Raw genomic sequence first — 27,814 nt, 5'->3', positions numbered from 1 at the left:
TTATTTAATGATCTTAGGCATATGAACAATGTAATTCTTACTTTGTATTGCTATCAATACACTTAGTATCACTTAATACACAGTGGTCTTGAAAAGTTTTGATCTTGATGTTTACATTGATGATAATCTATTTGATTAAAAAAAAAATGTTTTATCTTTTTAGCTGAAACACTCACTTTTCAAGATGTTAGAGATGGTTGAATATACCAAACAAAGTCTCATGGAAATATCTTTAAGAAAAATAGGTCCAACTGCACAAAAGGATGTTTTTGATATAGATATGCATGCTATGGAAGTAGCTAGACGAAGCAGTTGCCGTTTTTCACTCTGTTTACGTGCGACAAATTAAAGAGGATTACCATCTTGTGTGTCAGTTTTTTGGCCTTGTTCCTTTATGGTTGTTTTTCGGTCAGCAGGCCTGGAATGGCTTCAGGATGTGTCGCGTTTGCTTCTCTTTCCCGCCCAGATAATTTGTTTTTGTGTCTGACCTGTCGGATGGACACACACGTGTGTCCATGTCCCCAAACACAAATGTCAGCGGTCATCTGCGATGTCCATCAAAGGGACCTGGACGTGCGTACCTCTGACAGTATTGGAGAAAATACTGACCAGAGTGGATAGCTAGGGTGGCTATTTGTTGCATCAGTTTGTTACCCAGCGGCTGGGCGACGAATAGTGTCTGTTGAGAGTTCAAGGTTGAGAGACGAGAGAGGAAAATAATCTACATATTAGTGGTACATTGCCAATTTGCACCTGTGCAACCTGCTCGCCGCATCATTTGTAAAGCACCCTCCATAGTACACGTAAGACATGTAGACATATTATTTGTTGCGTTGAATAGAACTCATGGGATTTCCTTGTCTGCTGTCATCATGATGTAATGGCATTACTGTAAAACACGATATTTTCGTGGCATGAAATTTTCGCGAATTGGAGCCAACGGCCATTTTTTGTGAGTTGCCTTGATATTCAATACATTTAGTATAGACAAGAACTTTTGCGCGCATTTTAGTTTTGCGAATCTTGGCTCTCGCAAAATCAAAATGCACATGAACATTCCTCGTTTTACAGTCAATGTATTCATACAATTGTAGTTATGATCATTATAGATAAGGATGTTCTTGACATTAAATTCAATATGTCACCAAATGCAAAGTAAGTTTTGATAATTGTATGAGTTGACTACAAAACAGCTGCTTACATACTATAAGACCAAAAACATTGGCAGCATGAAACTTTTGCAAATTGGAAGTAGCAGCCTTTTTCACAGCATAAAACTTTTTCAAATCATCACTGGCATTTATTGCACTGGAGACAAAAAACCTATGTATAGGAGCATTTTGTTTTTACGAATCTTGGCTCTTCAAAATTCACAGAAGTTTCATGCACATTAAATTTTGTGGTTTTACATTATCAGTTTCCCTCTCCTTTCTAAGGCTTCTTAGTGTCCCACAAATATTAACTGTGCGCAGTTTTCTTCAGTGAGATATTATGTCAAATTTCAACTTCAGATACATGGGACATTGGCTGTAGAATTATTACGACATTCGATCCTTGAATTCCACGTTATTTTCTTTAAATGCCAAAGGCATCTTCAAACTGCCATGAGTCACAAACTAGCATATGTCTAAAAAGAAATGTTTATTTCATGATCATTGATGGAATGTCGTATAACAAATAAATCTCATGATCTCGAAGCATCAGTTTGTTAACAAGCTGTAGTATTTCATCCACTTTTTTTTCTCTTTTCTAATTTGTCTGGTGTCTACGTGCAAAAGTGAATGAAGCATGAATGGAATTCAAACTGAAAAGGAAAGAGTGTGATGAAATGTACAGGTGGTAGATGTTACTTCCCCAATCACTTTTCCCAGAATTCTGTCTTCAGCTCCAACAAAGGCAGACATTCTCTCTAGTCGGGCAAAAATAAAATCGAAAATGAAACAAAACTGTCCCCAGATTTTTACAGGAAAGGCGATAATTGCATTTTGTATCGCAAATGGTGCTACATATAATAGCTTAAAGGAATGGTATAGTATTGGTTGAGTTGAGGATTGACCTTTTAACTTTTTGCAAGAAAAGAAACCACTTATGAAATGCTATAGAGCATACGATTCTAGAAGAATTCAAAGTTTATTTGATGAAAAGTGGATTGAAATGGCTGAGGTATCAATTTTAAAAAGGTAAAACAAAATGATCCTAATAAATAGTGGGTCCCTTCTAATATTTGGATAGCTTTGTTTTGGGTATCTCAGCCATTTCAAAACTATTTTTCATCAAATGAACTTTAAATTCCTCTTTAAATTATATGCTCTTACAAATTTCCTTAAGAGGTTTCTCATTCTCTCAAAAGATATCATCAACAAACATTGAAAACGTGAAGACCTATCTCAGCCGAAACTATACTATCCCTTTAAGTGTTAACTGCCAGTGGCCAATTTGGCATTGAGAGGAAAGTGTGATAACTTAAAGGGAAAATCTAGGCCATTTTAAAGTTAGTCTTATATGCTGGCTGGCTACTTTCATAATAATGATTAATCTGATATGTTAAGATATGAGACTTAGGCATGAGTGCATTCAAACAAAATGCTGTAAATTTGAAGATTTTTTGTGTAAGAATTATATGGCAATTATATGGCTTAATACACCTGTGAAAATTTCAAATGACATTATATATGTCTGACACTTTTACTTGTACCTTAGCCAATTGGATGAAGCATGCAAGAATGCAGCACACAGCTAAAAAGGGTTATGAATATGCACATATTGTCTGAAAGATTTCCCTCTAACCACATCAATTTTGTAAATGCAAGCAACAACAAGGAAATATGTTTTTTTTATTTTCTTTACAAACGTCCACACCATATTCACAAGAACAAATTTTATTTCGTAAAATCTGGTTATGTCTAATCTGTATCTCACCAGGATATAGTGGTTTGAGGTTTTCAACAACTATATGTTATACAGGAAGGGACCCAGGTATAGACACAGATTAATGTTACTGATTTAAATGTGAGTTAAGTTTTTGGTTTCACAAAATGCCACAGTATAGGTCATACTTTACTGGGTGAGTTACTGTGAAGCAAGATATTTTCGTGGTATGAATTTTTTTTTAATTGGAGCCAACGACCTTTTTCATGGCATGAATTTTTCGTGAATTGCCTCTGGCATTCAATGCACGTGGTGTGGACAAGAATTTTGACATGCATTTTAAATTTGCAAATCTTGGCTCTCATGAAATTCACGAAATTAGAATGCATGTGAACATTCCTCATTTTACAGTAATATGACCAGACTAAACGTGAAAATAATCACGCCCATTTCAAAACCTCTGCAAACATGACTAGCTCATGCAGTTTTCAAGAACCACTTTATTAGAAACCCTGTCTTTGTTTGTCAAGAGTGTTTGAAACATATTTTTGACATAATGTCTTCGCTGAATATTAGTAATCAAGTCTACAACCCTCTGAACTCGGGTCAGATCTGCGTTGAAATGCTAACATATTCCTTTCATCTGTGCCATCAGATTCAATTCAATTCAAATGAAATTGTATTTCCAATGTGCACATTTTTGTTGTCAATACAAGTTCAAGGAAAACAAAATGTACAATGTATTACAATAAAATATGGACATGTACATATGAAAAAAAATTGTTTTCAAAATAATGGGGAATAAGATCTTGGCACTTGAGTCACAGCAATTTTATATCACCTACCATAATACCTATTTCCTGAAAAACATATCCCAGATCAAGAAGACAGACTTTCCTCCTTTTTTTTCATAGCAGTCTCCCACCAAGTAAGATTATAAAATCAGCTAGAGATTGGGAAGTATTGTTTGATTTCATCTTGTTTTTGTATTTTTGTCATGAGACAAAATTTATTTGTTCGCATTCTTTTCTCGTTCGTTCTTAGTCATCGCAGGAGCTCTGGGAACTCACTGTATTGGATAACAGTAGGTCTGGAAGATAACAATAAAGGACAGGAAACTTTGCTATTGCAAGTTTTCCTGACCACACGAGGGCTCACTGTCAGCAAGCGACTTCTCCAGGTGACTTTTACAGTGACACTTGAGACGACTGTCTGCATGTAACCAGGAATTCTTTGCCTAATAATCTCAAAAGCACACCAAAAACAAAAAACAAAAACAAAACAACAAAAAGCAAAATGAAAAGAAGAACAATGCATTGGTTTTATCATATAGCCATTATTTTGCAATTATTCTGTCATTAATGGAATTCACTCGGATATGAATTAGCAAAATACAAATCTTGAGATTTGAATCGCAATCAAAATCTCAAGATTTTAGCTTATTAGACATAAAAATCACAATTCAAATACCAAGAAATGTTGGGATTTTTACTGCAATAATTGGCATCACATAAAACCCTTCATCGGGGCAAGGGTGATATTTGGGACAACATTACAACTTTGATTAAACAAATTTGTATTCTATATTTTGTTACAGCATGGATAATTCAGACCTTGTAAACACATCCCTCAGTATCCCTCTAATTCCTTGTTATGACAGCAGAGATGGCCTCTGTTTACATCGCAATGGATTAGTGATAAATGTCATTTGTGACTCAATTCTGCATTACGTTCTTTCCTCAATCAATATTGTAATATTACTCATGCAAAATCGGCTCATCTACTGATAATCATTGTTTAGTTTACTTTAAATATTGCTGATCCTTGAGCAGTTTCACATCCTGATTGGGGAGGAGGAGATTAGGAGAATAAATTGAATAAGAGCCCATGAAGTATACTTCCCCTCCAAATTTGTTGTGGGCAGGATTTAATCTATTGACTCATTTCCCATGGGAATTCATATGTAGAGTTGAAACTATCGAACGGGAGTCTAAATTGGCACCGTGCTTCCATTCGTTTTGCCTAATTTTAGTGGGAAAGACTGCCCAAAAGAATCCTTTGCTTCCTTGGGATATCAGTTCAGCGAGATTACAGGCACACACATTTTACCAGTGTGACAGATTTCAACATAGAGGGCAGCACAGCATTTCATATTGCCTCTTCTGTTCAATTCAGTTCCCAGTGGCAGATGACACATTGGGTTGCGTATGTGATAAAGGGTGAAAAGAATACTGAAAATCACAGATTTTTAGTAAAAAGTGTTGTATTCACCTTGAATATGCATATTCTCAATTATATGCAACTATATTTCATGGTACTACCGTACTCTCTTGACCATAGAGAAATAGGCCTAATTATGACAACATACAGTAGGCAATTCTCTCCATTGATGTAGTAGGCCTATCATGCTTGGACATTAGACTTTTTTTTAATCTTTTTTGGTATATACAAAAAGTACCTTGCACCTTTGAATACTCTTGTGTTTTAATAAGGAATACAATCCCATGTTTGTGTTAGATAATCATCTTGGAGGAACAGGGACAGAGCGGGATGCTTACAGTATGAATTGGGCTCAAGAGATGTTCACACTTATACATACTTAAGCAAGATATTTTCACAGCATGAAATTTGCGCGAATTGGAGCCTGGTCTTTTTTGCAGCAACAAATTTTCGTGAATTGCCACTGGTATTCAATGCATACAGCATAGAAGAACTTCAACTTGCATTTTTATTTCACGAATCTTGGCTCTCACAAAATTCCATTAAAATGTATGAAAACATTTCTGGTTTTACAGTACTGTACATACAAACCCCCTGAGAGCCATCAGCTCAAAATGTGATTACGATTGCATGCAAACAAGTCTCAGGTGGTATTGACAAGTTTCATGCAATGTATTTACAGATGGAAAGCTGGATAGGCTATAGGTTAACATTTATACACTTTTATGTGGCGACATACATTATGAAACTGTCAATTTTTTGGCAAAAATGCATTATTACAGTCTGTATAGTAAATTTTGTTTTAGCTTTGACTGTGGGTAGCAAACGCTTCTTTCTTGCCAATTTGTGACAGTTTTGCAATGTTATTTTAGCAAGATGGCTCTAATACAATAAAGTCTTCACTCTTTTTTATCTGATTTCCAATATTTCCTGCAAGAATACTCTTGCAGCCAAATCAAATTATGACCTCACATTTCATAGATAAATCATGGAAGTGTAAGTGAAGTTTTCGGGCATCTCACTCAGCAGAGGATGAATGGGAAGCGACAGGTGGCTTGAGACAGAAGAGAACATCGCATCATGGAAAAGATAATGCGATACGAAGTCGATGTCAGACCAAGGACCATCACTACATCATCAAGAGACAATGGGACCCCCTCAAGGGGGATGGGGATGAGTGATTCAAGTGTCACGATTGAGTGAGAAAAAGAAATTACTGATCGAATTCACACTGCAAAAGTTTTGTGCATACCATCAAGCTCTTGAAATGCATATCCACTCGTGTGCACACCCATGAAGTGACATACTCCAAACAACAAATTATAGTGTAAAAACTGAGTGACAAACCCCACAGCCTGTTAATCAAACACTCAATTCCACGATCATGGAAAACAGTAATATACGGAGAAATGTACACATGCCCGTCACATTTATTGAGATTATATTCTCGAATGCATTTGAATTCGCAAATATCACCTGACTCACAAAATATTGGGGGGAAAAAATAAATAAAATGCTGTAATATATATGCCGTGTACAGTAAAAGAATGGAGTCAAAAGGGGCCTGAGCTTTCGATCCAAGCAGAATCTTTGTCATAGGCAAAATGACAAACAGGCAGGGAAAGCAATCACATATAAGGACTTCACACAACAGGAACAGTCAGGGACAGGCTAGGGACACAGAACAAAGAAAACAAAAGGGGAGGGTTGGAGGTCATGGGCAAGGAACAGGTTAAAAAGGGCATGAAGGGAGGGTGATTAAAGCAGGAGGGGGAACAGACAAAAGGCAGAGGAGGGTCAGTAGAAGAAAGTAAAGCTATTCTCTGCTTCAGAGGACAAAATATCGAGTTTACAAAAGTGCACTCAATAAAAATTCGTTTCTAAACAGATTTAGAACCAAGTGGTTTTTACAAAAGTCTAAACCATGCTTTGTCTTGTGATGACTGGCAGACAACACAACTGGTATCACTTTAGTGCATTCCAGGAGACAACTCCAATTGTCTTGCTCAGACACGAGAAAGTTGGCATTCATCACCCAAGAGTCTGGTTCTAACCTCATGATCAGCAGAAGTCCAGCCATGGATTGCACTATTGGCACTGGACATCACCCCTCCCCCCCCCCCCCTTCATCTTACTTCCTTCGAGACGTATATTGGCCTACCCCTTTTACACTGCACACAACTTTAGATCGCTTCCTAAACAACATAACTTTATCTCCCCTGCGTCATTCTATACTGTTATTATATCTTACCACTCGAGTTACATGCAGACCAGAGTAGTTGTCATGGTAACCTTATTATCACTATCCACCCCCCCCCCCCCCCCGATGCGCATGCAATGCAGATCTACATTAGGCCTACAGCAGTAGTATTTATGTCTTGCGACATACACGATTTCCGGTTCATGGGTCACTGAATTTAGCCGAGCTAAAATTGAGATACCATTAATACTGATGTTTAATAGCTCAGGCCTGAAAGCAGACTAACTTTAGCACGGGGTAAATATTTTTTGATCATTTATACTGAGAGTTAGCTCACTTAAGGTCTGAGCTAAATTTCCAGTGTAAATGGGGTATTAGAACTGACAGTCAGTGGAATCTAACCTATTGTGTCCTGACCAATCAGTTGGTTGTTCCTACAATTCCTTTTGATATGATTGCTTTATAGGATTTCCAGTGGGTCCTTGCCACCTACACTCATATTATGTGGCATAATGCTTCTTAAATCATTTCAGTTGCTCTTGTCTCAGATGTGTCAGAAACCTGATAACAGTTCTCATTCGCTCTTTTTCTCTTTTTCTCTCGTTCTTCTCTTGAGTTTAATCAGTCAACCTGCTCAAAAGTTATAAAGTTTTAAAGTTTTGGTACAGCCATTGCTGGATGACAAAATTACAACACTTTGTGATGTTATGTTAGTACAATGTTATAAAGAAAATATACTGGTGTGGAAAATTTGACATATTATTACTTTTCTAACGTAATGACAGAGCACTTGACTTACCTCTTTCAGAAGGCAGGGGGAATCATTTTACCCTAAACATGCATCAGGAACAAGTCAAGGAAATATGTGCTTTTCAGTAAAAACGAAAACAAAAAACAAAACAAAAACAAAAAGGAGACAAACAGTTTGTTTAATTCTCTTCATATCTTGTCTGTAACTTTTTTTCCATATTTGAAGTCACAAACTGTATAATTGTCCTCTCATACAGAGATGGCAGCACCAAACTTTAAAAATTCATTAATTTTGCACAGATTGTCTGACTTTCCTCAAACTTTCCTCAAAGAAAAGTGTAACAGATCACTTCTCTGCTTGTATTGAGTGATGGTGAACTATTCCCTGGAATAAGAAAGGACTGGAAAATGAATTGTATCCGAGTCGTCACATCGTCTGCCTGAATGTAATTGAAAAATAGCATTAAAAGGGACCAATCAATCCAGTGTCTGGTAATGTGAATCTTTCTGTTACAGTGGCAAATGAAGGTACTGGCTTGGACACGCACCTACACAATCTTTGGCAGTCAGATTAATTCCATTTAAAGTGTGAGTCGAATTTGCCGTATCATGGTTTGTCGGCTGCTAGGCAACTAGGGAAACACTCCAATAACTTTGGTGCCCCTCTTTGCTGCGGTATAACCATGGTAGTTGTGTATGCTTCACAAATGTCATTGGTTACTGGGCGTTAATCTTTCTATATTTCTTCACTGAAATACCCCCTTCTTTTCAACTTCACCTGTAGAGGAAAACTTTGCAATATCACAAGTTTCCCACAGACACCTGCCCAAGTATACTCAGGACTAATATCAACGTGTTAAACATTTTTAATACTCTGACAGACTTCAATAAGAATTGTTAGCAGTGACTCAAGAACCCCATGTCTGCAAAATTGTTATCAATATCTGATGAGATGACCAACTAATGTTTGGATTTTGTTAAATCTCACACGAATTACATCACTTAATTTTCTTTTAATACATACATTTTTAATTTGATAAGAAGAATACTTCAGACAAAGTTAGAGAGCAATTATGTGCTTACTCCGGTGACACAACATTTGCTCCTGCGACAATTGCTCTTGTCTTGTTTTCTCCAAGGACTTAGGGTTAGGGTTGGGGTTGCGATAGGGTTTTAGGTTTAGTTTGATGTGAGGATTAGGATTAGGGTTAGGGTTATGTTTGCGAGTAGGTTTCATGTTTGGCTTAGCGTGCAGATATTTCATGAGAGCAATTGTCACAGGAGCATTTTCTAATGTCATGGAACCACTTACTCCATCGTGATTTTATTTATTTTCATCGTCATATTTGGATATAAATGGAGGGTCTTTAAGTGATTATCTCAATTGTGAGTTTCTGCTGATCTAGCACAAGCGTGTTCTGTTACCAAGTGGCACATTTCACAGACCATAGTGTGCTCTAAAGAACATTGATTTATATGGGACTGGCTGTGCAACATGCAGTTTTATCCTGCCTGACAATTCCTGGCTTACATGTGTTTTCTCTACACTTGAGTGCAATCCATCATTCCAGCTTTTAAAAAGGAGCTAATCATTCTCCCCTTCTTGATTAGAATGTATCAAATGGATTTGAAATGGGATATCAAAGTATGATAGGTCTATTGAAATAAGGAAACAAAAACCAGAGTCAGATAAGTGCCTTAGATTTTTTTTTCTGCTATTGTTCTGTTTTCAGGATTATGTGTTGAAAGTATTTGTGTGCATGTGTGTGTGTGTGTGTGTGTGTGTGCATTTTGCATGTGTGACTGATGGTTCATAAAACACTGTCTTTTTGCTCTCTTTCTTGACATGCCTGTTGTGAGTCTCAGCTAACATTAAACTGGGTTAATGAATTTCAAACTTTTGGCAGCAGAACACACTTCCAATCCACATGCACAGTTGGTTTGTGCATAAAAGTTGGCTGGCAGCATGTACACTATTCTACACTCAACACTAGATGGCGCCCTTATTGTCTGATTCATAGTTCACACTGCTGCTGTGGAATATAACAATCTGGCACATTTACAGTCACACGCACACACACACACACACACGCACACACATAATTGCTCACGCATAAATATAATTATGAATTATTAATTAATTTGCATATTTTGTCATTCATAAAATTCTCTAGGTTCACACCACAAGTATCAATAAATTTCAGTTCTAATAGAAACAGCCTTAGAGTTTAACTAAATCAGCACAACATTTTCTATGTACAAGATGTAATGGCTTGATGTAAAAATTCAGCAAATTTATTTGCAGTGATGTTCATCATATCTACAACAAATAAAACATCAAACATAAGAGATAAAGCTTTCAACATAAATTACATGAACTACAAAGACATTTCAGTACAAGTTCATCAGGCTTGGTAGAAAACTCTTGGACTTATACAAAGAAGCAAGGAGTAAGTCACAGGGGATGTCAAATCAATTTAACACATTCCCAACATAGATTCTGAAGTCTGTGTAGATTCTATATAAGATCCCCAGGTTCCCTAAAAGAACATGGGATAAACATGTTTTCTCAGGAAGAAAAGAGGCTAAACTTGTTTTATAAATCTACTTTGCTATTTACCATGCTTCTTAGGCCTCGTTTATAAGATTTTGCGTGCCCAGAATCACTGTTTTGAAACACTGATTCAAAACACGGTTTGACAGGAGAGCGTTTGTAAGATTTTTCCCCGAGCGTGTTGGGGCTCTCGCTCAGACTGTGCCATTGCGCAAATCACTCTGCGCAGTTTTTCCTCGGCAAAAGGTCAAACAGGGTGCGCGCAAGGCATTGTGACGTCACATAAACAGTGTTTGAGATCGTGGTTGCGTTTATAAGATTTTTGAAACACTGTTTCTACAGAAACACTGTTTGTAAACGCACTATTTTGTGCGTTTACAAACAGTGTTTCAAAACAGTGTTTCAAATCACGGTTAGCGTTTATAAGATTTTTTTTTCTTGCTAGAAACACTGTTTGGCCATAAACAGTGTTTCAAAACACTGTTTCTGGCCAAAAGAAAGATCTTATAAATGCACCCTTAGATTGCTCAGTGCTCATACCAACAGGAGAAAAAAAAAAAATGTTGTTCTCAAATAGAGGAGCGCTTTATGTAATATGCAAATTAATTTTGCATTTATGCTAGGTATATTATGCATATATTATGTATATACTGTAAAAGTGGACATTTTCGCACATTTAGTTTTTCACACTTTGCTGGGTAAGATGAATATCACATGTTTTTAATTCTGCAAAATCAAAACATTGAATAGTGTTACATAAAGCAAGCAAAACTATTTGCATGTTTTATTTTTGTTTTTTGGTTTTTTTTTCCAAGCTAGTTTCTGGTCATGTGAAATGTGCCAAAAAAAAATTATACACTACGAAAATTTCCACTTTTACAGTACATCCAAATATCTCTTACATTGTCCTTTATGACTGACATTGTAATGCACATTGTACCTCTTCCTACCCTTGAAAGTGACTATGTATGACCTACACAATCTATCTTAGCAAACTATGGCAGAAAATTGTACATGATATCATGGTTGAAAGTGATGAAACATAACCTAATCTTGCCAAAAGTCTAGCCATAAGCAGTGAACCCATGTTTGAAGTGTTATTCTATTTTCTTTGGATTTTTCATAATATTCATTCAGTCTCCTTGATAATATTCTACGTTGAAAACTCTATAGTTGCTGTAATCATGACCATGAGATGTATGCTACAATAATTTAGTATGAGATGTTATTTGGAATAAGATGAACCTAGTTCTGGAATAGACTTTTACTTTCCTTTGCAGTTTGCACTTTAAGTCTTAATATTGCTTATCTTCCCAAGAGGCATAATAGCTGTTCATTATGGTTGTCTCATCATACATCTTAATGGGTTTGTTGCCAAAAACTGATTTGTTTCTTTGTTTATCAGGTGAAAGATTGTTGTGTAAAGATTATTGAAATCTTCATAGTTTTCATTTTTGAGGGGAAAAAAAGAATTCAATAAAAATGTATCTATCATTATTATATTTTGTGCTTAGATATTGTGTTGATTTGCCTGCAGGTAGGATGATTGAAGAGTAAAATGAATATATAAATTATGAAATAAAAAGATATGGTGATCTAGTCAGTTGATGATATTGCTGAAATGACAATCAAATGTAACAGTTTGGGATTCATTTTGTATTTGTTTCACCAACAAAGTTGAAAGATAAAAAGAAAAGAATAGTACCAGAGCTCATGTGCTAATTTATTCAAATCTTTGTTAGTAATCTTAAGATTTTGTACATCTATGCAACACCTTGCAGATAGCAGAAACAGGGTAAATAAATGGCTTTGCAAAGTTATTTCTCAAGCCACATTGGATAATTGGAAGACACTCTGGTCTATTTACATCTTACACAGTAGAAGGTCACTTATCAAACACCAATACCGAGAAATGTGTGTCCAAAATGAACTACCCTGGTCAGCAATATTCTGGATCATTGTCGTAAAAATTTGCACAACAAAAATTTGGTCAACATTATGAGGGTATGACCAAGTTATATGCGAGACAGGTATGCTCATTTTGGACAGCAATTTGATGACTTTCAAACCAAATTTCTGGTTTCCTTTCTTTAGGTAGGTTCATAAAAATAGAATCTCATGGATTTTCTTTCTCAAAAATATCAGTGTCACAGGCACAGAATTTATATTCTGCGTTCTCAACACTGGGCTTGGGCAACTTTGGTCAACTTGAATCAGAAAATTTAACTTTGACAGCTCAATAGAGTTGAGATTCCAGAGAATATGAATTTGGATTATATCCATATAACACCAAGCATCTTGACCACATATTTTCAGTCAAAAACTTAAACAATACGAAAGGCTTCATATAGCAAAATATCAATGACGACAATAAAAAATAATTATTATATACATTTTTAGTCTTGCAATAAATAAATGGCAAGATATTTCATATTTCTTATTCACACAAAATGAATAATGAGCTCTCTATAAAAACTAGCTATGTGACTGAAACTGTCTTGTACAGTTATACTTTACTGGAGAACAGTCCTTTCGGGAGCCAGCAAAGCAAACTGAGAAGTAAATAAGTATTTTTTTTTTCATATTTGATGTATGGAGTTAATGCCTTTTGTTTCTAAGTTGAACAGGTGTTCTGTGGCCTACTTCTCCTTGAAAAATACAAATGACAGCTAAGACGGGCTTCTTATAAGAAGCAGGCAAGCATCGAGGCCTCATTTCCACAGACAAGCTAAATGGATATCCAGTTAGAGTCTTGAGCTTATCAAAAAAATGAACAAAGCTTTAACAAAGGAAACAAATATATTAATATATTGGAAAATAAATATCTTCTTTTGTTTACAAATTGATGAATTCTGAAAGCTGCACATAAATAAAGTTGCACATAAATGTGCAACAAAAAATCATTTAAGATGAAAAACAATCCAGAAGAAAAAAAAACAACAACAATCCAGAAGAAAAAAGAAAAAAAAAACAACAATGATTGTCTGAAATCACTCTCTGGCTCAAGATGTCAGTAGATTAAACTTTGTCACTGGATCCATATTTCATTTTTATGCTAACTGGCTTTTTAATTTTTGTATGTTCTGTATCAATGAAAGATACCCAGGGCACTCCAACTCTTGAGGCAGTTTTTCTTAAATCTGTGCAGTGGTCTCAAATATCTGAGTTCTGCATCACCAAGTTTATCCCCATAGCAACATGCAATGATATGCAGTTTCCATCATGGCATCCATGCAACAGCCAATGAACTGCTAGTGTTACAGTTATTTCTCCGGTACCTGCACTTCCTGTAACATGCAATAAGTACAGACTTATTTGTATAAGAGTCTCATGTGTGAGAAAAAAGACAAAAAGCTGTAATTTGCAGGTAAAAACATTGTCTTCAAAGATTCAAGCCACAGATGTTGCATAAAGCATCTGCTCAAATTTTGGGGTAATAAAGATTGATGCAATTATTTGGAGCAAACCATTGTTCAAAACTACATGATGGTTTAGTAGAAGTTCAAAGTTCATGCAGATTATTAGTTTCTCTTGAAGTTTTGAGAAAATTTTCATGGGAGAAATGGGCTGGCATATTGTGAAATTGCCCTTTTCAGTTTTAAGTCTTTTGGCTGATTAGCCCTTTGTTGGCTGCTAAACCTCCTGCAGTGGAAAGTTGACACTCTGGGCTGTTTCTACTCCTTGATAGTAAGGGTGGTTCCTCCGGATGCAGTCCTGGTAGGCGTTGCCACGGTGATACCACTGGCAGGACTCGTTCTCTTGCATGAGGCAGGTGGCATACAGGGACTGGCAGTCTTCTGCCCCAAATGTCTGGCTGGGGTAGGGGTCATAGATGCACCCGCTGGAGGGACTATTTGTTGACCACGCCCGCATCTCTGACTGAACCTATGGAAAGGAGGTGGGTGGGGACAACAAATTCAAACTTTGAAAGCATTCAAAATACTAAAATTAAGCTTGGGCAGGTTGAAGCAATTATTGTTCATGACAAGCATAATATGTTGATATTAGTAACCAAGATTACAAAATAATTCCATGTTTGAATTATCACCATTTTTGTTTCTTTTCTTTTCTTTTTTTTTATCTCATTCTGAAATCAAAGGAAAATTTTATCAAAGAGATGTGAATCAGACCAGAATGAATAATCAGTTTCATCACTTTTGGTTAAAATCCCCAGTAAGAGAGTTCACTTGCATTATACAGTGTCATCATTCATATCAAAGAAATTTTTCATGTGGGAAATCAGTGAATTTTTACTATGGTTAAAGTGAAAGTTTGAACTTCATGAAGTTTGTTTGTCTGTCTATTTTGATTTTCGTTATGACTTATATATTTTTTGGACATAACAAGGAAGGAAGGAAATCAGGTTATGAAGCCCTTCATTGAATAGCACCAGCTATCTCTTAAACTGTTTAGAGGTTATGTTAACAGTGAGTGACTTACCCTGCATTGTGTGCAGTATTTGCCATAGAAGGTCTTAACCCCTTGCTTCTGTTGTTGCGACAAGAGTTTCCACTCCACCGTCCAGTCACAGGAGCTGACCTGGAGCTCTCCTTCCACTATGCTTCCTGTGTTTGGAGAAGATAACGATTCAGAGTAAGGCTGCGTTCATCTAAAGATTTTCTGAGGCAGAATCACGATCCTAAACGTGTTTGAGGCATCTTAAGGGGTTACATAAATGCAAGCGTGTTTTCAAATGCGTGTGCGACTGCGATTGGTGATCTGTGAGTAGATAAATGCAATGCCGTTTTGAAACATGTTTATATCTCAAGATCAAATCCCAGCCATTTCCGCATGTGCTCTCTACCCATTATTTGTGTGTGACTGATGAGGCATGTATGCTGGTATGCAGTTGACCTTTACTTCCCGGGTTGAATGGCGCAAAGTAGCTGCACAGTGACAACACTCAAATCGCGATTGTACAGTATGATGGTTAGATAAACGCGGCACCCCCAGAATAGTGTTTAAAACCGTGTTTGCAACGTGATTATCTCTCCCAAGTTAGATAAACGCAGCCTAAGAGAGATATAAAAAAAAAAATGGTTGGATACATTCAGGGTTTTGACCATCAGCTCTGCCAAAATGTACCTTGAAGAGTCATTTACCCCACTGATAAGAGTTGTTTTTGGATGAAATGATATGGCGTCAGTCCAGCATTGAGAATGATTTACCAGCGAGCTTAAAAGCCTACATCCTATTCGCTGCAACATCCCTTTATCCCTCGAGCAAGGAGAATGTCAAAATGTCGAAAGAATTGCCTGTAATCTTTGGCCACTGTCCAGTAATGCCATTTGTTATGGGTATGAACTAGATAGACATGAACTTCTGCAAGTTCATTTATTCCAAATGAACAGAGGAGATTGAAGGGCAGTATTGTGATGCAAAAAAAAAAAAGAAATGTCTACAATCTGGTGAAAATGATTGAACATATTATTAAGAATTGCAAAATTTTCCATTATCTATTGCCTGAATTAAATCATTAATAAGTGAAAAATTAGTTTACTTGCTATTTTTGGTGTTCCAAATGCTCATGAGGAAAACTGAGTTACATAGCAAATATAAAGACTGGAAAGACAACATTGAAGAGTTGTACCAGTTGCCAACATTAACCAAAATCAAATTTTCTAAGCACTGGATGCTCCATTTTTTTTACCATAGTAAAGAAAGAGTCAAAGCAGTTAAATCCTCTTAAAATATTGCTGTCAAAGCAACCCCTGCATATCAGCATATGCTTTCAATTGAGGACGAGCTGATTTTGCTATAACACACGTTTCCTCCAGACACCTGCCTGAGTATACTTGGGGACTAGTCTTTAATGGGTTAAAGAAAAGAAAAATCACCTTTTTGTTTTTGGACTTCAAGAGGTCTGATGTCAGGGTGTTTTCCCTGTATAATGCACATTTCTGACTCGGCAATTTCCCTCTGGTTCATGGGAGTTCACAGAGTGTCTCATGAGGGATTATCAGTGCATCTTACTGTTATATTTGGAGGTTATCCACCCCTTAAAATGGCGGAAAAAGTATTAGAAGACACCTGTTTCGTTGACATGGGTTCTTGGAAGGACAGGGTCCTTTCTCTTCTTATAACAGTGATGTACATTTTTGATGGGTTAAGGTAGATTTTATGCACAAATTGCAGTGTGTGACCTGTTTAACCTTTTACCTTCTGTCTGCTAATATGCTTTTCTTTGCCAATTAAGTACCACAGGTGTCCTGGGTTGTACTGTCATTGGATAGGGATGACATAATTCTATTAATTCCTATTGTGTCAGAATGGCCTTCGTGTGAGTCACTGTCGCTCCACCTGATTTGGTTTGTCTCAATGAAGTTAGGAGCCAAGTCTTGAGAGGGAGGTGGGTGAGTGCCAATATATCAACTTGGCAAATGAGGTCTCAGGTGCATTGGCATAGCAAGGGTCAATTTAGGTCAGCTAGCACTAAATCTCACCCTGAAAGAAAGGCTGGGGAAAGGTGTAGATCCAATGTGTCTCGATCAGCCAATGAAGTTGGATGCAAGGTGATCTTTCCTTGATGTTTAGAAGGAATTTGTCAACACGCCTGGACAGATTGTTCCTAATCAAGTCAGTAGGTGCTAAGCAGGTGTTCAAAGGGTAACTGTTTGCATTGGCATATCATAAAAGAGAATGGGGGCAATTTCAAATGGCAGAAAAACTTGTTCCACAACATGTTTAGAAATGCATTTGATGCTTATTGATGTATTTGTGTTTGCGTGTGCGTCCTTTAAGCAAACTAGAATTATATTTCATATCCCACGTTTAGCCAACTACCTAACATATTGTCCAGAGGTGTTTTCCTCCCAAGTTTTGATTTTTTTTAAAAACCCTGAACAAATTGACATCTACACTGTCTTATTTGAGATGAAGCTTCAATGCTTGCCCTTTATTCCCTTTTATTGACGAGCAGTTATATGCAGAAATATGCATATGGTATGGATGTTTCATTGACAGGCCATGGAGTTTGCGATACAGCTGTTTTATGGAATGCACTTTTGCATTTCTGCAGCCAGCAGTGATACTTATCTTGGGAAACTCAACACTGTTATCTCGTAGCATGGTTTGGAGCAGGGCTGCACACTAACCAATCTTTTCTACTGGTCCGACAGACGTCAGACTAGTATGTTCTCATTTTTTACTGGTCCATTCCTGAAAAAGTTACTGGTCTGATAGTGATTGTTACTGGTCGGGGACCGTTTTGACCAGTGCCAGTGTGCAACCTTGTTTAAAGTGCAATTCAGAAATATAATTCCGAACAAGAAATATTTGCAGTCTGAAGTCAGAAATAATAGCTGGTAGTGGACTTCACACTGATGCAAATTAGCTGGATCCAAATCTCAAGATTTTTTGCCTTTGTGGACATAAAATTCCCACTAAATAGCGTGATCAGCATTGCAATCCCTATCCCAACAAATCTTGCAATTATTTTGGAATAATTGCGATTTGAGAAAATAGGTCAATAATTTGCACCACAACAAGTGCGTGAATACTGAAGCAATAAATCTCGTGATTATTTTTCCCGTCATTCAAAACATGCATGATTGAGCATCGCATGACCACAAGGGCGATGGTTACTACTTTGGTAGATTTGGGGCATGCATAGTTTGGTCCACAAATTATCATGTTCAGCAATTAGTGGGACTAGTATTTCTGTCCATCTGAATGAGCACAAAGAATCTCGTTATTTGGATTGCAATCATTACTCCACTACTGTATACGCCATATATTTAGAGAGTCTAAATTTTCACGAATCGGGACTTGCCGTCATTTTTGCGAGTGGTTAAATTCACGATCGTGGAGTACCAGTATTGAACTGAGAAATGTATGCTTGTGCGTCGCATTCATGTTGAATGAGAGTCGTTATTTGTGCATGTTTTTAAATTCGCCAATAGCACCCAACTTGCGAAATTCGCGAAAATAAAAACCTCATGAAATATTTGCCGTATACAGTATTTCGTATGTGTGAATGCGGCTGATATGGGAAGGAGGGAGCAATGGGATTCTATTTTACCTGTGATGAGATATTTGTCTCCCAGCTCCATGTCTAGAGGTCCACACAGACTGTCTCCTGGTGAAGTCAAGATGGTGACAAGGGCCGATCTCCCCTTACCAAGGATTCCCTCCCCCTTGAATACCCTGTCGATGCTGACGATGTACTCGAACTGGCCAAAGCGCCCTCTCAGGCGGTTGTCGGTCACACGCGTTTTCTCCAAAACGTGACCCGCCAAAGCTGGGGTTTGAATGAAATATGCAACGGACCCAAATTAATTATGGTATTTTCACTTGAACTGATAATTCATGAGGTGCAATTACTCGCTTTCTCTCTCTCTTGCCATTGCTTATGTTTAATTCACTTATACAAAATGCCAAAGAGAATCAATATGAAAAGAAAAAAATGCTAAAAGATGATATCCCCAATAATCGTGTAAATATTAAAGAATATAGAGCCCATCTGTAAAAATACTTTCAATCACTTTTAATACTGTAAGAATAGAAAACAAAGCCATTGCTTTCAGAAAGCAGTTGGGAAGTATATTGACCCGATAGGAACTACTAGGCAAGGGGTCAAAACACTTTACAGCTGTGTGCTGTATCAATACTACGAAGTCAGTGGTAACATGAAGGTATAGCCTCTGAAGAGCTGCAGCTTTGAAGCTTCATGATGACAATTTTCTTCTCTGTCATGATAAACTCTATGAAAAGATAGGCATGTTCACACATGAGAACAATCAGTTGATTCCTGATTGAAAAACCTATTTCATTCCATTCACCACCGTTCATTTATGAAAATAAGGCTCACTTGGCTGCAAGACAAGAACTTTAAGTCTGAACTGTGCCTGCCCAAACAGTAACTGGATGATGACCCCAATATAAGTGTGCAAATTGGATTAAGGGATTTAACAAAATACACTGTGTAATAAAAGTATTACTACAAGGGTTTCAAAAAAGGAACTCAAGATATGGATCCCAATATGATTTCTTTCATTCTTTTTCTTTGGAGTCAAAACACATGAAACATGTTTCCAGTATCTGTCTTTGAAAACCATTATTTTGGGGCATGTGTGAACGGGTTGTATGTTACACTTAACACCATGGAGATGCTGTTTAGTTAAATGGATATCTAGATGGTTAATACTACTCAAAGTTTACTTCTAACAGATGGATTAATATTTACATTTACATAAGGTATTGAAAGGATTTGTTTTGTGGAAAAGTGAAAAGTGATTTTTATATACCAGTGCTACAAATGAAAATATCTGAAACCATTATGGGTTCATGTGTCATTTGAAAGTTAGCACCTTTTTTGTCACCTCATAACAAGGGAATCTGTTGTTTTAAAACTAAAACAAAGGAAGACATTAGGGGCAAAAATATTCTACTGCCAGCGACAGTGTACTATAATTTGATTGAATGTACATGCAATGTAATTTTTAGAGTTAGTATAATGACATTCACAAAAAAAAGTTCCATTTCCAAAAATAGACATACAATTAATTAGCATCTATTAAACAAAAATATGTTGTTTTGCTACAATTACAATTCAATTTCATAACAATTGTGACATAAGAATTAATATGAATGTCATTCACATGACATGTATGGGTATTGATTGATTGATAATATGCTAAGCCATCTGTAAATTGATTTTTTTTTAAATTATTATGTGTTTTTTTTTTTTTTTTTTGGGGGGGGGGGAAGGGGGATAGAGGGAGTTAAATGCTCATAAGTCATATATGCCAGAGTAAATGTGTTTAGAGAGAGAACTAAAAATTCTAATTTGATGGATGTTACCTAGTATTACTTCAGAAATACATTGATTGAATAATGCAGTTTGAAGACCTTAAAATCCTTATTCATAGATTTTATTTAAACTTGCAACTGAAATATGACAAGTGTATGATTACACATAGGCCTATATACAAGAACAGGATTGGGAAAATTGAGAATGAGTCTTACCATAGTCAGCCTGACAGAATTTTTGTTGTGGGTGAGTCGGCAAGCACATGCAGGCAAGAGTTGCTGGCAATATTGCTACCACGAGGCACAACGTTGCCCTCAAGAGAGATGAAAATGACTGTGTTGAGACGGCCATGCTTGAAGTTGTAGGGAACCTGTCGTCGAGTGAAGCAGCAATAATCCAAGAGGAGTATAACTAGAGACACGAAGCAGTGGAATCCAAAAAGCCACCACACGGAGATCCTCTGGAAGGGGAAATGATCTGACGCAACTGCTACAATTTTTATCTCCGTGTTTCCAGTTTGTCTTGCTCACCCTTTGGCTCCGATCTCAAATGACTTTCCTGGAGTGTGGTGGGTCAGCGACGAAGGCAGACTGTGACGGTTCTCACAGGGCTCTGGTAACCGAGGGGGGTTTTAAAGTCCGCTTCCTGAACACTCCACTGGCTTTGCCTGTTTAATCAGTAACCTCAAGAGTTGTAGTATCAACGGGGCTGTTCCGAACGAGTATCGGCACTCCCTTCTGCAGGGAATTGCATAATATCTATTGTTGGCTATCCCAAATCCATGGAGTGTCGGTGTACTTTGTGTTTAGTCTCCCCACCCCACCCCCTCTCTCTCTCTCTCTCTCTCTCTCTCTCTCTCTGGCTCTCCCTTAGGGAGCTAACTTGGTTCTGTACTGAGTTGTGGGGCTAATAGGGACTTACGCATGCACCTGCTCGTTTGCAGACAGCCGAAGCTATTAGATTTGCATCAACTACAATGCCATCTCTAGAATCCAACCTTGAAAATGTTCCAGGAAAACATGTGTGTGTAGAGAGAAGAGCTTTCTATGTACGTCAGAGGGGGGAAAAGGAAAAGAAAAGAAACAGCACCAAAGACAACAGGAAAAAGTTACTTCTATAGAGTTCAGCTTTAGCATTGAATGCGAATAGCTGTTACCAAAAGGATAGATTGTTTTCCCATGCCGCGACTTGTAGGCCTACAGATTCCTTGAAAACATTTTAATTTATTTTCTTTTTTCTTTTTTTTTCTTTGTCACTTCATACAGATGTTCCTTGTAGATAGTAATCAAGTGAATTACCAGTGATCAGATGTTACTCTTGTTCCTATAAAAGTCTGCATGGTTTTCATGTTTCCAGAATATTTTCAAGGCTTCTGTAGATTACCATGCTCTAGCCAGTAGCTAGAGGTAGCCATCAACTACCAAATATGGGTGATGTTTGTTATTCTGAAGGTTCATTAATCTGAAAACGAAATAACGTTTGTTCTCAGTCCTGAAACACGCAAATTCCCTATACCTAGATGTTAGTTAATCTGGGGGGAAATTTTTTTTTTTTTTTTTATCCGAACGTATGAGCCGTTCTTCCAAAGGTTTGTTAAATCCAAAAATTGAATGTGGTTTGTTAATCCAAAAATGAAGTAGGGTTCGTTATTCCAAAGCTTTGTTAATGTGCATATAAAATAACATGTGAAACTTGTATACTTCTAATCTTTGTTACTTTCTGCCAGAACTTGTTAAACCTTTATCTTTGGTTATTCTACTTCTACTCGTATTTGTCAAAGTCAACTGAACAAAATGATGTGAAATTAGACTTTGATTCACAATAACAATCATTAATGCAAAACTTCAAGGTCCCCTTTCTCTTTTATTTATTTCAAGTCTGTTTCTCCATTCTCTTCTTGCTCTCTCTGTAAATCTAAATTTCTGCTCGTATTTGATGAATTGTTTGTTGTTTCTTGCAAGCCAGCTGGCTGTAATGATTGTTGCATTGTTTGATTGTCACGGAAGCACAGATTTAAAAAGAGAGGCCATTACACATGTACAAATTACTTCTATTCACTGAAGTAAAGTCCGACTTCAGTTGTCCAGCTATCATTTTTCCAGATCTCTCTATAATCTGGACATTGGCAGGCACACAATTACGTGCTTTTCCATTCAAAATTATATAAAGCCAAGCACATACATGACATCAGGCAATTTTCTTACATATTGCAATTGAAAAGTTGGAACATATAAGCTCATCACTATGATATTCATACGTTCCACAATGCTGTGTTGAGAAAAGTATGCTGTTCATCTGATGGTCTGACTATCAGAGATTACTATAAAGAGAGAGGGTGGGGGAGAGTTCCCACATTTTGATCATCTTCGCTTGTGAGTAAACTCAAAGACACAGAGGTGCACAAGAAAATAAATATTGTTTTTACTCATATCTAATTTTATGTCCACAATATATGAATCATGAAAGATCAGGGCTGCCAACCTAGCGTGAAATTTCGGAAAGAGTCACTCCAGTGAGAAGCAGAGCAACCAACCCTGAGGGAGCGAACAACTGGAGGGAGTGTCTCCCCCCCCCCCCCCCATGGTAGGGAGCTTTGACATTTTTTGCATTTTAAATGGTGCAACTGGTGCATACTTTAAGTTTAGTCATGACTTCAGCACATGCATAGAGTGGGTGCACCTGCATGAAACTTGCGAACTTTGGATTTGAGCATATTAAATGTTTGAAATATCAGGAATTTAGGGAGTTTAGTTTGGGGGTTGAGGTTTAATTATCAGAGTGAGCAAGTATTGGGTGAAGTGTGTGAAGTTTGTAAGTAGATTTGACACATTTCAGGTAATGACATATCATATAACTATACATTTCTTGTGCCAACTGTTGCAAAATATGCTCGTAATCTAATAGGCTCTATAGCATTGTCAGTCCATTCTCCATTTCCCCATTAACTTTGCACAGTCCCTATCAGTTTGCCATTGACAGTGGTCGACCATCTTATCAGCATTTACAAGAGTGTGTTACCCTCCCACACAGACTACATAAAAAACATTATTCTTTCATTTGCATACAAACACTGCACTTCCACTTGCAGAAATAACATTTGTTTTTGCCCTATCAAACAATTGATTTCAGACATCAAGACTAAAAAGAAAGTTTGTGATGATTTAGTGACATAAAAAGTATTCTTTCTTTCATTTACCCATTTAAATTGCTTCAGCTATGAAAATAATAACAAAGACTCTGACAGCTATCATATTGTCAGTTTCTTTTGTTTTCTTTTCACCAAAAGTTTTGCCAGTTCTTCTGAGGTGTGGCCAAAACCTCTCTATGAGGATAAAAGAAAGGGGGTGTTTGCACGCCGTTTGGAATGGCTTACACCCATTCCAATGCCTGTCGGCCGGTATCTCTGTCAGTAACTATTGACCAATCTGATTAAAGGTGACCTCATACAAGCTACACCGGAACCTGACTTCCGAAACTTCTCTTCCCTCCACCCTTGGCTCAGATCAGCCAGGCTAGCGGCATTTTTTTTTTCTTTCTTTCTTTCTGTTGCTTTATGTTGTGTGGGCACCGGATTACACTTGGCAAACTGAAGTTGGAAGAGAAGATGAGTTTGAGCAATGCATGGAACAAAGAAGGAAAATCTGACACATCAGATGATTACTTGTTCAGTGTTTGTATGTTTGTGTTTATGTCGCAATACTGTAAGAGTGGAAAGTAATGTGCATGTCATGGCTTTTCTGTTTTTGTTTTTTGCTTGTTATGTGGGATATTACCCCATATTTTTGATCTCAAGATAGAAAGATTGCTGTTGTACAACAGTTTTCACACAATGCATATTGACAATTATTTCACTTTTGTTACTTTATCAACCATTGTAATGTATCCTTACTGTAAGTTTTGGATAATTGCTTTCTTTGTATAAATTTGTATGCATCATGGTATTTGTAGTTTCTATTTATTTCTTTATTTTTATTTTTTTTGGGGGGGGGGGGCATTTGCTGGTCCTATAGAGTGAATAAATGTAATCATCACAACAAACACTCTTCACATTTCAGCTTTTTTTTTCATCTTCTTCTTTTTAGCTCACCTGAGCCAAAGGCTCAAGTGAGCTATTGCGATCGCCCTTCGTCCGGCGTCCGTCGTGCGTCGTCCGTCGTCCGTCGTCCGTCGTCCGTCGTCCGTCGTCCGTCGTCCGTCGTGCGTCGTGCGTAAACTTTTTACATTTTCATCTTCTTCTTGAAAACCCCAAGACCGATTTTCATCAAACTTGGCAGGTAGCATCCCTAGGGGGTTAGGAACTCAATTTGTTAAAATGGGGACCATGCCCCACCCAGGGGGCCCCCAGGGGGGCCCAAACCCCCCAAAATTAAGGAATCTGTAAAAATCTTCTTCTCTAGAACCAGAAGTGATAGAGCTAAGTTAATACTATGAGTTAGTACATTGATGACTGTAGTTTCAAGTTTGTTCATGGCAAAATTAGGGGTGCCCCCCTTGGGACCCAGGGGAGGGGGGTGGGGAGGGGTTCTAATGGGGCCTAAATTGTACATTTTCATCTTCTTCTTGAGAACCCCATTACCCATTTTCACCAAACTTGGCAGGTAGCATCCCTAGGGGGTTAGGAACTCAATTTGTTAAAATGGGCACCATGCCCCACCCAGGGGGCCCCCAGGGGGCCCAAACGCCCCAAACTTAAGGAATCTGTAAAAATCTTCTTCTCCAGAACCAGAAGTGATAGAGCTAAGTTAATACTATGAGTTTGTACATTGATGACTGTAGTTTCAAGTTTGTTCATGGCAGAATCAGGGGTGCCCCCCTTGGGACCCAGGGGAGGGGGGTGAGGAGGGGTCCTAATGGGGCCTAAATTGTACATTTTTATCTTCTTCTTGAGAACCCCATGACCCATTTTCACCAAACTTGGCAGGTAGCATCCCTAGGGAGTTAGGATTTCAATTTCTTAAAATGGGCACCATTCCCCACCCAGGGGGCCCCCAGGGGGGCCCCAAACCCCCAAAATGAAGGAATCTTTAAAAATCTCCTCTAGAATCAGAAGTTATAGAGGTAAGATAATACTATGAGTGAGTACATTAATGACTGTATTTTCAAGTTTGTTCATAGGAGATCAAGGGGTGCCCCTCTTGGGGGCAGGGGGGGGGGGGGGTTGGTTGGGAAGGTCCAAATGGGGACCTGAATTGTACATTTTCATCTTCTTCCTGAAAACCTCATGATGTATTTTCATCAAACTTGGCAGGTAGCATCCCTAGGGGGTCAGGATCTCAATTTATAAAATGGGCACCATGCCCCACCCAGAGGGCCCCAGGGGGCCCCAATCCCCCCCCCCCCCCCCCCCCCAAATTAAGGAATCTTAAAAAATTTGGGCCCTTATTGTACAGTTTCATCTTCTACTTGAGAATGCCTGGTCAAATTTTGGTAGAGCTGTGAATAATTTAGATTAGTGACTGCGTGAAAGGTGAACTTGCGATACTCAGGTGAGCGCTAGACCCGCGGGTCTCTTGTTTTAATATGTTTCCACTCGAGCCATATTTTACTTTGAAGACTGTGACTTTTATGCCGAGTTGAGCTGTACATTTCACATAGTTATTATGTTGTGTTTGCTGTGATAAGCCAGCAATGGGCAAACAGCTAAACTAAGGAAGGAAGCACTACCAGACAGACACAGCAGGTACCAGGGAGTGTGACATTTCCACAGGTAGCAGCAGTCGAATAAAAGTTGACTCTTTATCTTTAACTCATTGAGGACGGGCGGATTTTGCTACAGCACGCATTTCCCAAGACACTTGCCCGATTACACAATGTACTTGCAACTCGTCTTCAACAGGTTAGAGGAAACCAAAACCCAAAGAGCAGTGTGGATTGAGTGAAAGCAGCATTATTAGTAGAACACATCAGTGAAAGTTTGAGGAAAATTGGACAATTGATGCAAAATTTATGAATTGTTAAAGTTTTGGTGTTGGAACCACTGGATCAGGAGACTACTAGAGTTCATGACATCATGTGTGGACAATAATTTAAGGAAAATATGAAGAAAATTCAACATGCTTTCACTGTTCTAGTGTAATGAAAGAGCACTTGACTAACCGCTTTCGGAAAACAGGGGGGAATTATTACTACCCTTTTTGCTTTCACTCAATCCACATTGCTCTTTGGGTTTTGGTTTCCTTTAAAGGACAAGTCCACCTTCATGTACATGTGGATTGAGTGAATGCAACAATATTAGTAGAACACATCAGTGAAAGTTTGAGGAAAATCCGACAATCCGTTCAAAAATTATGAATTTTTTAAGTATCTGCGCAATTACTGCTGGATGAGAAGACTAATACAGTGTGTGATGTCACATGCGTACAACGATATAATGAAAATAAAAACAGAATTTCACAAAATTTTACTTTTTAGATAAAGTGCACATTTCTTGGACTTGGTACTGACGTATGGTAAGGATAATATTATTCCCCTTGCCTCCTGAAAGAGAGAAGTCGAGCGTTCTTTTGTTATGCGAGAAAAGTGAAAATAAGGTGAATTTTCTTTATACTTTCTTTATCCCGTTGTACTCATGTGACATCACAAGCTATAGTAGTCTTCTTATCCAGCCATGACTGAGCAGAAACCTTAAAAATTCATAACTTTTGAACGGATTGTCGGATTTTCCTCAAACTCTCACTGATGTGTTCAACTAATATTGCTGCATTCACTCAACCTAAATGTCTATGAAGGTGAATTTGTCCTTTAACCTGCTGAAGACAAGTCCTGAGTATACTCTGACAGGTTTTTATGGAAATGCGTGTTGTAGCAATATCAGCCCATCCTCGATGGGTTCAAAGTAAAACACTGTCCACTATGAACATTCTGGAAATAGGAATATACCTTCTACGATGAATATTCAACTTAAATTGATATGCCATTTCATCATATGATGTCGATGGACATCAATAGATTCACATACCACAAGCTTGAAACATCTGCCTGCGTCACATTACAGATTAATGAAAGTGAAAAGAAGGCATACGTGTGTGACGTCAATGTTTTCCGATAAAATGACCGCATTGCCTTTGCAAATAGTGCCGGCATCATCAGTTACGTAACTCTTCCCCCATGTGGCCTACTTCTATATGTTTTATCATTCCCAACCATATCAGTTAGCATGGTGATTTTATACTGCCTTATGACGACAGGAGATTGTTATGTGTGTTTGTTTTTTTTTGTTTTGTTTTTTAATGGGGTAAGGAAATTTTGTGGATTTGAGTAGATTACTCAATGAAGTAACTGTCAGTTCATTATGCCCTATATGGATCATTTTCAAGTTTCATCTTTCACAGTTACATCAGATTCTGCACTCCCTAATCAAGAAAAGGGCTTTGTTTTCTTTCATAGCTTGTAGCCTGACCAAGTAGTATTCAACCCATTGAAGACGAGTCCTGAGTATACTCAGGCATGTGTTCATGGGAAATGCGTGTTG

The 27,814-nt window shown here is 37.7% G+C and overlaps 1 protein-coding gene across 1 annotated transcript; it reads right to left on the bottom strand.

Moving 5' to 3' along the window:
- Nucleotides 1-13,785: 13,785 nt before the first annotated feature.
- LOC139716619 (metalloproteinase inhibitor 1-like) lies at nt 13,786-20,952 on the bottom strand. The gene is made up of 4 exons (XM_071628145.1): nt 20,559-20,952; nt 18,613-18,831; nt 15,033-15,157; nt 13,786-14,477 (listed from the first exon to the last, which is right to left on the bottom strand). The coding sequence occupies exons 1-4, from the start codon at nt 20,692-20,694 to the stop codon at nt 14,226-14,228; spliced, it is 732 nt and encodes a 243-aa protein (XP_071484246.1). The 5' UTR covers nt 20,695-20,952; the 3' UTR covers nt 13,786-14,225.
- Nucleotides 20,953-27,814: the final 6,862 nt, after the last annotated feature.

This window comes from Diadema antillarum, unplaced genomic scaffold (assembly GCF_040938485.1).
Source record: "Diadema antillarum isolate AM-2024a unplaced genomic scaffold, OU_Dant_1.0 scf00000068, whole genome shotgun sequence".
Lineage (NCBI taxonomy): Eukaryota > Metazoa > Echinodermata > Echinoidea > Diadematoida > Diadematidae > Diadema > Diadema antillarum.
This window is presented reverse-complemented; position numbering and strand designations above follow the sequence as displayed.

What these genes read in the sequence shown, in the direction of transcription:
- LOC139716619 (XM_071628145.1), bottom strand. Translation starts at nt 20,694, where the DNA reads ATGGCCGTCTCAACACAGTCATTTTCATCTCTCTTGAGGGCAACGTTG. An exon ending in ATTCTGTCAGGCTGACTATG is followed by an intron (nt 18,832 to 20,558) that starts GTAAGACTCATT and finishes TTCAAACCCCAG; the next exon opens with CTTTGGCGGGTCACGTTTTG. An exon ending in AATACTGCACACAATGCAGG is followed by an intron (nt 14,478 to 15,032) that starts GTAAGTCACTCA and finishes TCCTTTCCATAG; the next exon opens with GTTCAGTCAGAGATGCGGGC.